The 12,835-nt window shown below is 44.0% G+C and overlaps 1 protein-coding gene across 13 annotated transcripts in view; it reads right to left on the bottom strand.

Moving 5' to 3' along the window:
* Window positions 1-12,835, bottom strand: part of nav2a (neuron navigator 2a) — a 253,595-nt gene that overhangs the window by 54,308 nt on the left and 186,452 nt on the right. For all 13 annotated transcript variants that reach the window (XM_085771114.1, XM_085771084.1, XM_085771099.1 and 10 more), the window contains 4 exons: window positions 7,968-9,246; window positions 4,592-4,674; window positions 4,387-4,495; window positions 2,935-3,369 (listed from right to left, as the gene is read on the bottom strand). In XM_085771114.1, coding sequence (XP_085627240.1) covers window positions 2,935-3,369; window positions 4,387-4,495; window positions 4,592-4,674; window positions 7,968-9,246 — 1,906 coding nt within the window. The remainder of the gene's footprint in view (window positions 1-2,934; window positions 3,370-4,386; window positions 4,496-4,591; window positions 4,675-7,967; window positions 9,247-12,835) is intronic.

The following is a 12,835-nucleotide window of genomic DNA, read 5'->3' as shown; positions in this document are numbered from 1 at the left end:
TCAAGTTGGTCATTTTGTCTGATCACAGTCAAAAATGAAATAAAGAATTTCAATTTATAATGGACCTACAGAAAACACAGAAAATCAGTAAAACTGCACATTTAAGAAGATAAAAACAGTGAATGTGACAGTTATTTTTTTTCTTAATGAATGACAAATAATTGCTCAGTTATCAAACTTGTTTCGATTAATTTTCTTTAAATCGACGTCTTGATCTAAGTGGCGGGCTGCTTTAGATAGATAGATTATAGATATACGTTATTGATCCCAAGCTGGGAAATTACAGTGTAGCAGCAGCAGCATTACACACAGTGATGATAACAACATATAGGATAAGAATAATAAAGAACAAACTATACATAATAAAATAGCAAAAAAGCAATAGCAAATAAAATTTCAGTACTAAAGTGAATGAAATTTAACTTGTGATGCTCATTGCAATGAAAACTCATTCTTAAAACTGTCTCAGTATTTATTGAGGTGGGTCTGCTGAGCTTTAAAATGCAGGTTCACTACACCTACCTACCCACCCCCTACCTCTGACTACCTACCCACTACACTCCATTGCAGTGGGCTGGAAGCCAATACTGTATCTGAAAACTGTGGGAAACCACAACCTAAATTGTCTGCATGTACGGATCCACCTTCTATAATATGAACATATACGAGGGAGTGTGAGTTTTGTGTTGTAATCCAAATGTCAGCTCCTCCTCTTTAGGTAAATATCCCACCTCAGTGTGGAAGAACCAGTTGGTGAGTGGATGCTGACGGCCTGTGACAGAGCAAACTGCTCAACGGCCTGAGGATGCAGAGGAGGAGGGGGCTCATCCGCCCGTGTCAGTTTTAAATGGTTAACCCACAGGGCAACTCCACCCACCATACACCCACCCACATGCTTTTACCCTCACACACATTTCCTCACATGAACACAGACATGCTTCGTACGTATTGCACCCCCCACCATCACACGGAGCCTAATCGAGTCAATCCGCTCCCATTTGAATAAAAAAAAAGCTCATTTTTGACAGACATCTATCACCTGGTCTCTTGGGCTCATGTAGCTGAAAGCATCAAGTATACACACACACACACCAAGCATTTCCTGTACACACATACGAAACATGTTGCAACACTGGTTACAATGCAGTTTCCATCCAGGTCTCCTTTTCAGCCATTTAAATCCAGCTCAAAATACACTCTATGTCATAAAATCTGCTGAATCTGAACATATATCAATCATTCTAGTCATTTATCAAGCAAAAATAGGCCTACAAAAACATTTCCAGGTTCCAGCTTCTTCAGTATGAGAATTTGCTTTTTATACGTCTGAATTTTGACCGTGATTGATTGACCGTGTCAGTTTATCTTAAATTTCAGTCGGTCATCCAACACATTTCTCTGTGGGAATTTTCTTTCTAAATGTGTTGTGCGTTTCTTCTGCTCCTGCCTCTGATCCAGCCTGGTTATCAAGTTTTCAGAGCAAGCAAACGCCTCTGCTCACCTGTTCACGTCACTCACCTGTCCAGGTGTGGCTGTGGCTCGGCCTTTGTCTGTTCAGACACACCAAAGTACTTCAAGAACCCTTATAGCTTCCTTGAATTCTACGGCCGCCTCCAGGCTGCTGAATAAGTGCTTTTACACTGGGGGTCAGAGGAAGTAATTCCCACTCCAGAGAGAGAGGGGTGTGTGTGTGTGTGTGTGTGTGTGTGTGTGTAGCTGCATTTTTTAAAACCCTAAAATCTCTTATTTGATCTGAATTGAAACTGATCATTGAAGCAGCTCTGCAACCAGGTCCTGGTCTCTGTCTCTGGGTTCTCGATGCCATCTGAGGGCGAGTTGGCGCCGTTCACAGCTTCATCTGATAATAACGATGACAGCCCAAGTTTAAATTGCACAGTGTGACAGCCAAGGTATGCAGGGGGCCTGTTACAACATGGACACTGGCTTTGAGAGAGCAAATAAACAGGTTATCACCATATCAGTGTCTCTGCAGCTGCAGACTGGGAGATGGGATACCTGTGGGATCTGAGCTGCACTGAATAAATGTTACTCCTGCTACTGAGGCTAAACTGTGGGATACGGTGAACTTGGAGCACAGGACCATGAGCAAAGTAACTCTACTGCCCCCTTGTGGTAGACTGAATTCACACAGTGCTAATCCACTAACGGAAGAACTCCAATTATAAACACCTTGCAGAATAAATAAATTATATGGAAAAAAAAAAAAAAAAAAAATCAATTCAATAAATAGTTAGTTAGTTTAGTTTATTTATTTAGCACACAAATTTCAATGGTGCAAGGAGGGAACGAAGCCGGTTGGCTTGTACATAGGTTTTGTTGTACCTCTTCTCTCATTGTTTTTAGTTGGATTTATATAGGCTGCTATATCATGTGTTTTTTTTTCTCTTAAGCACTTCCTTCTTTCTGTCCTGCTTTTGTCTGACCAAGAAATGTTTGCAGAAGAATGATTTGCATTTATAATCATAGTCATAGAAAAAAGTATGATGAAGATAATGTATTCTGTGGGTAACGGGGGCGGGACTAGATAAGCTTTTGCTTCTCCCGCTTTCCCTTTCGGCCATGTTATTGTATTATTTGAACTAAGATGATGTGTGATGATGATGATCTAACTGACATGCCCAAAATAAACAATATAATCTTAAAAATTCATCATTTTTATAACTGATAAATCTATTCTAATCGAATCAAGTCACATAGTTTTTTTCTGAATTAATTGTCTTTAAAATTAGAAATCTGAAAAGTTCTTAGAGACTGGTGTGATGTCTGTAAACCTTGTTTTATATAAGCACCCTTAAAACAGAAAAATTGTAAAATCTCTGTGAAACACTGAAGAAGCTGGAATCAGCTCATAAAAAGTTTTGAGCTTCAGTAAATGAAAAACCTGAAACTGAAAAATGTCTATCGTCCACTTACCCGCTGGTGACATCATCAGTGCGTGACGCGTTCTTGCTCAGCACGTCTCCGTCGCTCATGTATCCGGTGACCTCCATGGCGATGCCGTCCAGGTCCATGTCTTCCCCGCTTCTTCTGTCCTCCAGGTCCACGCTGCAGAGGGCTCCTCCCCTTCCAGCCAGCTGCCGCCGCAGGTGCCCGGGGTACAGGTAGCGCCCCCCCTGGCCGCCCGCCGCCCGGCCGCCGTAGCCGTTCCCCATAGAGGGGGCATCGCCCGCCTGCAGACGAGGGCTGGACTGGCCCAGTCGCCAAGACGACAGGGAGGGACGGGTAGACGTGAGGCTGAGGATGCTTCGACCCCCGCCGCTGTTATTGGTGGCACCACCGCTGCCGCCGCCGCCGCCGCCACTGCTGATGTCTGTTGTGACGCTGCCATCGAAGGTGGTTTCCAAGGTGCTGAGAAGGTGGAAAAGAAGACAAAGGGGGGAGGGACATTAAAGGAACAGTCTGTGATCACATCTGAACAGGAGAGACCCATTACCTAAATCAAAACACTACATAAAAATATACATTTGCAATCTGCAGAGAGAATAACGACACCTGAGGAACTTCAATAAATCCCTTCATGACTTGGTATTAAATCTCAGCCTGTAGTTTCATACACTCTTAGAAATAAAAGTGCTAATAAGAACCATATAAGGTTCTTTGGCTTGTCCTCATAGGAGAACCCTTTTTGGCTCCTGGTAGAACCTCTTATTTCTAAGAGTGTAGTTACAAAGAGCTATCAATTGTTAACTGTCATAATAAAGAGTAAAGTACAGTGGAAACTATATAATCTCCAGTTAGACCCTCAACTGAATCTAGACGGCTGGGTCAGTGGCGAGACACAAGGCCGGAGCAGAGGTCAGGATTCTGTTGGGGGGTTGGGGGGGGGCGTGATTAGAGCTTAAACCTGAATCAAAGACGACATGAAAGACACGCCCGGCGATCAAAGTAAAAAGTCCCTCAAAAGGAGGCTGAGAGGGCAACAAGAAGAAAGACAGAGGGAATACCTGTAACCCTTAGACAGACACAGTCTGCTGACCATGAGGCACTTCAGTCACTGACTCAAATCCCCACCGGTTAGCCTGACTTAGCCTGTTTACCGCTCAGCCGTAGCAGCCATTGTAAGGCGCTTCACTTTGATGATCCCCAAACAGTAGAGTTTTGTTTTCCGCTGGAATTCATTATGTACACGACGTCTGTGTAAGCAGTTGCTCTAGAAAGTCACTTTTAGAAGTATTTTGTTTTACTCATAGTTCTCCATTCACTGTTTCTCAAAAGCAAACCTTTACCTGCCTGCAGTGTTACAGTGAGTAACACGGCTTTGTTTGGTTATTTCTTCAATAATAAGATTTTATTTTTTTAATTTCTATTTTCTAAAGTAGCTGATAAAGAAATAGAAGTAATTCTTCAACAGGTTTGTTAGGTTACCTGTGTGTGACCTGAGTTCCTCGCAGGCTGGACATGGTCTCCTCCAGGTTTTGTCGCAGGTCTGCTATGTTTTTGACAGTTCGTAACCTCCTGGTCTCTGGGTCTTCACCTGAGTCAGACGACAAAAAAAAAAAAACCCATCTCAGATTTACCAGAGGGATGAGGAGCAGGTTATGTATCTATGATCAAGGAGGCGATCACCCACCTGATAGGTCCTCGATGGACGGCTGGCTGGTCTTGGTGAAGGAGCCGTCAGTGTTTGCTGGTCCCTCGCCGTCTGTTTGGGATCTGGGGGAAACAAATTGTGCGAGGGATCAAAGTGGTGAAATCATCGATTCTGAATTATGGTGCATTTAGTGGGAACCTAATATTCAGCAAATTGTCACGAAAGAGGGATAAAAATGATTAAGAATTAAATCTGCTGTGCTTCAAGTCTTGTGACCAGGATCCAAAATGAGCACCTGCTAATCCCCAAATGCCTGTAAAGTTTATCTTTGAAGGATAAAAATCAATACAGCGCAGCCGCTGCGCCGGCCGGTGGCTTTCTGAGACGATGACGTTTGAAAGCCGTGGTTATACACAGCCTTTGGTCTTTGCCTGATCCCAGACTTTGTCCTTATTGACTACTGTACACACTCTAAATCCACACACTGCCCCACATGAATGACTGCACTTAAACTTCTGGTGAACTGGTTTTTACTTATTTGTACTTTTTTTTTTTTTTTTTGGCTTGAATTCATTTTTTCAAGTAGCTTTTATTATTTAGTTGATTCAATGAGAGAAAAAACACTGATTGCATATTTCTATTGTCTTTTATTTATGATCAAACTCCAAATGCTCTTTCTGACAGCTGGTGTTTGAAAGGTAATGGTATTTGACAGGTATACAGCGGAGGAGGAAGCTCCTGAGCACTGAGGATGGGGGTGTTTTGTGGAGGTGGCATGGTTAGCCACATGTCAGAGTGTGTAGAGAGGTGGGGTGGGGGGGCAGCGGCAGGGCAGGAAGTGTCAGAGGCCGAATGAGTGGTGGTTTAGAAAGGCCTCATTGAGAGGCAGAGGGGAGCTCCTTCCTTATCACACTGGGACCAGGACAGAGGTCAGAGGCAGGCGGCATCCACACATATTTGCCCAGATACTGTGCACACACTCACAATATACACACAAACACAAACACACTCACACAAACAAACACAGATGTGACATTCTTGGCTAACAGTTCACAGATGGGTTATATCCAGATGCTGTCAGGAAGAACGTGTGAAGACTTAAAACAGTTCTCATAAACTCTGACTTGTACATTCAGTGCAAACAACACCAGTGTTATCATTTTTATCATAATAATTAAAAAGCTGATTAACAGCTTTCTTAAATCCATGTTAACAAGTATAAGACAGAACAAATTAGGTCCTGTGAACATTTGTCAGCTTTTAATAGCAGTCACTGCTGGAAAATGAGCTGCATAATGAGGATGTGCAACATGCAGTGATTTACAGACTTTGTTTCATCTCTTTTTTTATGAATCTCTCTTGCTGTTTTGTGAAAGCCCAGCTTGAAGATGTTGAAATTACAGCACTTGAAGCAGTATTATTAGATGCTATAATGCAGTACTTTCTGAGGACACATATACAGGAGCAACACCTCCTGTGGACATTCTTTAGGTAGGGGACCACCACATGAACATCTGTGCAGTATCTTCATGTACTACATTTTATTTAATCTTTTACTATCGGCTCTACATCCTAATCTTCTCAGTTCCTGGAGATGTAGAAGTGTTTTCGTATGTTTTTTTTTGTTTTTGACAATTAATTATCTGGGCTTTACAACGGAGTATTAGGGCCATATTGACAAAACATGTTGTTGGTTCTTGTTTGTGTTTCTCATTCCATCTTAGCACAAACCCTGCTCTGGTTCTTGCATTGCTGCACTCCTATTTCATCTATCCATCCTTGACAGTTTTTTTGCGCACTGTAGCACTTTATGACACTGTATTATATTTGGTTTTGTTGTGTTCTCAACCCATCCTAGCACAACTCCATCAAGAAACCCTGTTCTGGTCTTGCATTGTTGCATCTCCTTTCCCATCGTAAACAGCCCATCTCACCTAAATTTACTAAATTGCACTACACTTCCTGTTTTTTGTTTCTTTTTTTGTTTCTTCGTTTGTTTCTTTGTTTTTTATAGTAGTGTCATGTTAACTCTCTCTCTTTGTAGTTTTATTATCTGTTGGTTTCTGTTTGGATACGTTCAAATTTGTGTACCGATTTTCTGTGTTTTTCCTGTCTCTATGAATTCTGTTATTATGTCCTTGTTGGTCATTTTAAAGGGATAGTTCACCCTAGAATGATATTTCGCTCATTATCTACTCACCCTCATGTTGACTAAGGGCTGGAAGAAGTTTCAGATTCCTCCGTGGCTTCTCTGAGTTACAGGGGGTCTTGACGTAGCAGTGCATGTCCATATAACGGTTGCAAAGGGACACCGGAGCTCTTCGTAAAAAAACACACACAAAAAAACATCCAAATACCTCCATGATGCTCGTATGTAATGTCCGTCTTGTGCTGAAGCCCCAAATTGCGTAATTGTCCCGAAAAAAATTAAATAAGTCTATATTTTAAGCTTGTTTGTAGCGGAAGCTTCTCGAAGCTCCTCTTCCTGGTCCGTCCAAATCTCGCGTGATTTGCGCCGGCGTCAGCATGCGTCAGTGCGGTTACTGCGAATCACGCGAGATTTGGACGGACCAGGAAGAGGAGCTTCGAGAAGCTTCCGCTACAAACAAGCTTAAAATATAGACTTATTTAATTTTTTTCGGGACAATTACGCAATTTGGGGCTTCAGCACAAGACGGACATTACATACGAGCATCATGGAGGTATTTGGATGTTTTTTTGTGTGTGTTTTTTTACGAAGAGCTCCGGTGTCCCTTTGCAACCGTTATATGGACATGCACTGCTACGTCAAGACCCCCTGTAACTCAGAGAAGCCACGGAGGAATCTGAAACTTCTTCCAGCCCTTAGTCAACATGAGGGTGAGTAGATAATGAGCGAAATATCATTCTAGGGTGAACTATCCCTTTAATGGCTTTTAACACCTTGCCAGGTGGACTACAGTCTGAAACTAGCTGTTGGCTAACACTGGCACCTTTACATTTTATTATGTTCATTGATGTGCAATGTCCCCCTTAAATAAATAAATAATAAAAAAAAAAACTTTGAGAATAAAGTTGGAAATTTAGAACTTTATTCTCATAAATTTATGACTTTATTCTCGTAATGTTATGACTTTTTTCTCGTAGGACATGTATGACTTTATTCTCGTAAATTCACGACTTTAGTCTCGTAATGTTATGACTTTTTTCTCGTAGGACATGTATGACTTTATTCTCATAAATTTACGACTTTATTCTCGTAATGTTATGACTTTTTTCTCATTGGAAATGTACGACCTTATTCTCGTAAATTTATGACTTTTCTCAAAGTCTGTGTTTTTTTCTCAATGTGGCCCTAATACTCCGTCGTAGGGCTTACTGTCATTATGTGATATAATATGATATGTCAGGCCGGCCCACGGGTGTGTGATCTCACCTGTACATGAAAGGTGCGACGGTGGCCATGTTGGGGTGGCTGTGGTGCTGTTGGGTCTGAGGTAGCTGCACGCTGACCGTGTTGCTGGCTGTGCTCTGTGTTGTGCCTCCTCCGGCCACAGGGGCGGCGCTGCTCTTCCCCTCTGTGGAGGCCAGGCTGGAGGTAGAGCTGGAGTGTCTGCTGTCCCTGTCTCTGTCCAGGGGCCCGCGGTGCATGGACAGACCTCCTCCTAACCGCATGCTCCGGGGCCTCTCCCCCGCCTCCTTCACTGAGGAGGCCTTCCCCCCGACTCCCGGGGCTTTGCCTCCTGGCTTTGGTATTCCGCTGTGTGCAGGGGTGGAACTCTCTTTTTTTGCCACTTTACCCCCTTTGGGAATGAAGCTGGCTATTTTAGAGGTCCTTTTGTTTGAGCTGTCTGTGTCTACAGCAACAGGTGATACTTCCTCCTTAGGCTCCTCCCCCCTGAGCTCTGTCCTGTCGGGCACCGAGCCACGTTTCCCCACTTCCTTTCCTTTCTCCTTCTCCTTCTTGCTCTCCTTGTCCTTGTCCTTGTCCTTCTCGGGGCCTTTGACCGAGCCCTTCTTGGCAGTCAAAGCTCTGCTGAAAGTGCGCTGGGCGATGCCCCTCAGGGCGATTTTGGGGCTGCTGGCAGTGGTGGAGACGGTGGTAGCTGCGGCGGGTGCTGCTCCAGAGGCCGTACCATTGCTGGTCCCGTTCATTCCTGGGCGGACGTTACCATCGTCTTCCTCTGGGAAGTCGGTGTTGGAGCCGGTCTCGGCTTTCTCCACCTGCCTGGTCGGGGCTGCGTTGTCGTTCTGGGCTCCGACCCCATTGGAGGAGGAGGAGGACGACGAGGAGGTGGATGATTTGGAGCCTCCTTTGCTGTTGAAGAGCTTGAGCTTCTCCAGCATCGACTTCTGAGTGACGGCCTTCGAAGGAGCTTCGGTCGGCGGAGCGGCTTTGGAGGAGGCGTCTTTCTCCTGCTTGGCCGACTGCATGGCGGACGAGGCGGCGCTGGAGGAGGAGGAGGGAGAAGGAGAAGGAGAGGAGGCGTGCTTGGAGCTCATGGACTTGCTCCTCCAGGGCTTGCTGCTGTTGCCGTTGGGCTGGGGGATGGCCGTGGAAGAGGAGGGCGGAGGCGACGATGAAGAAGAAGATGAGGGAGGAATCAGGGCGGAGGTAGCGGCGGGGATGCTGGTGGAGGAGCTGACGGTCACCGCAGATGATGGAGCATGCTCAGTCATCACCGAAGGCTGTGAGGTCGTGCCCTCTGAGGAATCTGCAACAGAATAGACCACATTTTATGAGACACTGAAGATATGAAGGTGCAGATGAGGAGGAAAAGTCAAGCAGAGTGGAGGAGGATCTGGAGAGGGAGAAGAGAAACCAGATGCTGAGGGTGAGTCTTCTTTGACCCCACACAAAGTCGCCTTATAAGGGCCGGGAGGTGGCCTGTGTTGTTGATACAGCCAAACGTGCCATTACTTTGCTTCGGGCTAGTCACCAGAACTGTTAAAAACCCCTTAGCACTAACAATGAGAGGAGCCCTTCACAAGCTGTTTATAAAAACAATGAGGAGCAGGCTCAAGTGCTTTAAAGTCTTGCCAAGCAGGCCAAGTCAAGAGGCACTGCTGCTGCATTTATAAAGCTTGGACTTATAAGGACCGATTTTGATCAGCATCCTTCTGCCTCACAAAGAAACAACTGTCTGGTCACATCTGGTTACAAACGCTCAGACACTCATAAATCCAATTCATTAACAGCTTTAAAATACAGTTTGAACAAAACTGCAGCAGCAGCAGCTCAGCAAACAGACTTACCAAGGACTGAATGAGCAAGGGAAGAGATGAAACTCCTGGAGTAAGTCACTATGAAAGCTATAGAGTGTCCTGAGGGGCTGCTGAGGTTGTCAGTGTGTGTGCAGAGTGCAGCCACCAGCAGCACAGAGCTCAGACCAGCTACATTTGAATATTCAAACTGCAACGGCCAGTGAGAGAGAGACAGAGAGAGAGAGAGGGGCCGTGCAGGGAGCACTGGGTGGAATGAATCATAACAGTTCCGTTGCAACCTACCCACCAACACACACACACACACACGTGCAAACACACGCACACACACTGTGTCTTACAGACCTGTATTCATTCTCAGGCAATAAATCAATGCTGCTGCTGTGTTCTGCCCTCTCTCTCATACAACTGAAATCACCTCAGACTGATCTGAACTCATTTGTGTTACGTGTTGACTCCTTGAAGACATGTTTTCTCAAGACAAGACAAACTTGTTTTCCTTCGGCTGTTTACAGTTACAAGTCTAGGACATGATGCAGTTTGTTTTTTGAGACTTTTACCTGATGAGGCTCTAAGGAACAAGTGACTACATGCTTGACCAGATCTACTCTATGAGAACCTTTGAGCCCTGGGGCCCCTGAGCAGAAAGGGCTCCTGTGTGAAGGTCAAATGTTTCATATAGGGTCTACATCCCCTGCATGAACATCCAAGCCACACCAGATATTAGGCCACACCAAATGGTTGCCCATGAAGCTGGAATAATTTTGTTTTCAGACACATTCCTCCTTTTATTGCTATATGATAAAGGTTTAATTTTCACAGTGATATGTTTGGAAGAGATTGACCAATGAAGTTTTTCAGAAGATATACACTTAATCTATCAAGAATAAATCACATTGTCACAATCATTTCATGAGAATCAGAGATCATGTATTCCAAGTTTCTGGGCAACCGTGTATATACAGTATATATATAAACATAGAAATAACAGATTATGAACATAGAAATAACAGATTATAAACATAGAAATAACAGATTATTAAAAAAAAAAAACTACTATTACTAATAAAAATCAACAAGGTTCTTAGAAACGGAGAAGGTGTCAGTGTCTAATAAAAATGAATTCTCTCACAACATTTTATTCTTTTTTTTTCCAAAGAAAAGATTATTTTGATCCTCAACTGCACATCAAACTAACAGAAGATGGTTCCTGAGTCATTCTGTCCAATGCAAAATGGTCTTATACGTCAAACAGCTTTAATTCACAGGGGCTACATTCAATCCATATTTATTTGTCATTCATATGGTCTAATTAAGTCCGCGTTTACATGGAATATTAAACACTCAGCCCGCCTGTTTACCCCCTTTCTCATCTGGCTCTCCACTTTATTTCATTTTTTATGGCAGCTTTCATGCTCTAATTGGAAATAGGCACCCGCTCGCCGCCTCTCATTTCTCTCCCTGTTTAGCATTTAGTGAGAGCAGCCTGAAACAATGCAGCCATTAGGAAGTGATTAGGGCCCAATTAGCCGTGCTAGCAGTTAGCAATCAGAAAAGTGGGTCAGGTTGCTAATAGCTGGCTTCCTATTGGAGGCGGCTGAATGAGAGGGGGACCTGCTGTGATTATGGAGCAGGCAGAGAGAATGAGGGGGACTGGGCCTGCAGGTTTTGGGGATGAGTGAAGCTTTGATGTGGGCCAGCAGGATGGATGCTCTGTGCTGCCCGTGAATGTGGGGCAGCTTGGATTTAGGGTCAGAAAGGAACAGAAGAGGTAAGAGAGGACATGGAGAGGCCCTGGACACCGGGACAGCCGGCCGTTGTCATCATGACTGGACCCAGTGACCGGGACTGACACGCTCCAGTTAGGTTGCCCAGGGTGAGGGGAAAGTGGTCAATATTCAACACGGGTCGGGTCAGAAGTGACACTAGAGCGACGGACTTGGACACTGTTGCATCATAAACTCAACTCACCACTTTGTGAGCTTAGAATTATAGGGTTCCATCTCCGTTTAGGGTAGTTCCGAGATATTGAGCATCAAAGTTCCAACTCAGCTTGTGTTTTGGTTGATATAACCTTTTTATTTTATGAATAACTAATTAAAAAAAATTTTGAAAATTTAAAAATAACACCACACAGTCATTAACAGACCACTAATGCATGATATTATGCAAAAAAACTCAATTTTGAAAAAAATGGAAATAGAGCCTTATAATTCTAAGCTCACGACTTTGAAATACAAACCTGCCACAAAAAAACAAACTGAATCTGTGTTACACTGCTGCTGCTTTCACACTGATTGAAGCGTTCATTTGTACATTTAATAAAGTGACCACAAGGTGGAGTAAAGATTTCACATTGATGCATCAGACTCAGCACTGTAGGACAGAAATCCCCACTTGTGAAAGGAGAAAAAAAACACTCTCACACCACACAACAACAGCATGAGCATCAGGTGGATGAAATCCTGGTGGACAAACTACTCCTTAGGAATATTGTGATCATGAATAAACACATAAGATGAATTCATCATTGCCTGGCTGCACTCACAGAAACTTTTTACAAGCACAACTCGTGGAATCCCCTCTCCTTCAAAAATAAACAGATAATTGTCTGAGCATGCCCTGAGACCGGGTCGCTGACCTAATGACCCTGTTCGGCCTTGGGCCAGGTCCTGGAATTAAACAGCTCATTTGCCCCTCGTTCACTGCACCGGTCCAGCTTGAGAAAACATGCTGAAAGAATTTTCGTATTTACAACTAAATTGCTTAATTACCGCAGTCATTACAGATTAAAATAAAGAGCAGTAGAGGATAAACCCCACGGGGAACAGACTCACAGACCACCCTTCTACTTCATGTCTGCCATAAAAACCTGTCTCGGGGGTCCTGTCCAGCTGCCTGCTCCTCTTAGAGCGGTCCTGATAACATCAAGGCCTTTTAGGAAATCAGCCTGAGTGGACTCAAAGCTTCGGTCACGGTTTGTCACACTCATGTGCACTGTGTGTGTGTGTGTTTTAATGCCTGTCTACAACTGAAGAAAAAGCATGTAATTTCACACTTTTCTCTGTGTGTGTCTTCACA

The sequence above is a fragment of the Trachurus japonicus genome, chromosome 3 (assembly GCF_045865225.1).
Source record: "Trachurus japonicus isolate A0001 chromosome 3, Traja_1.0".
In the NCBI taxonomy this organism is placed as follows: Eukaryota; Metazoa; Chordata; class Actinopteri; order Carangiformes; family Carangidae; genus Trachurus; species Trachurus japonicus.
The sequence above is the reverse complement of the archived record's forward strand: the minus strand, read 5'-3'. Positions and strand labels throughout refer to the sequence as shown.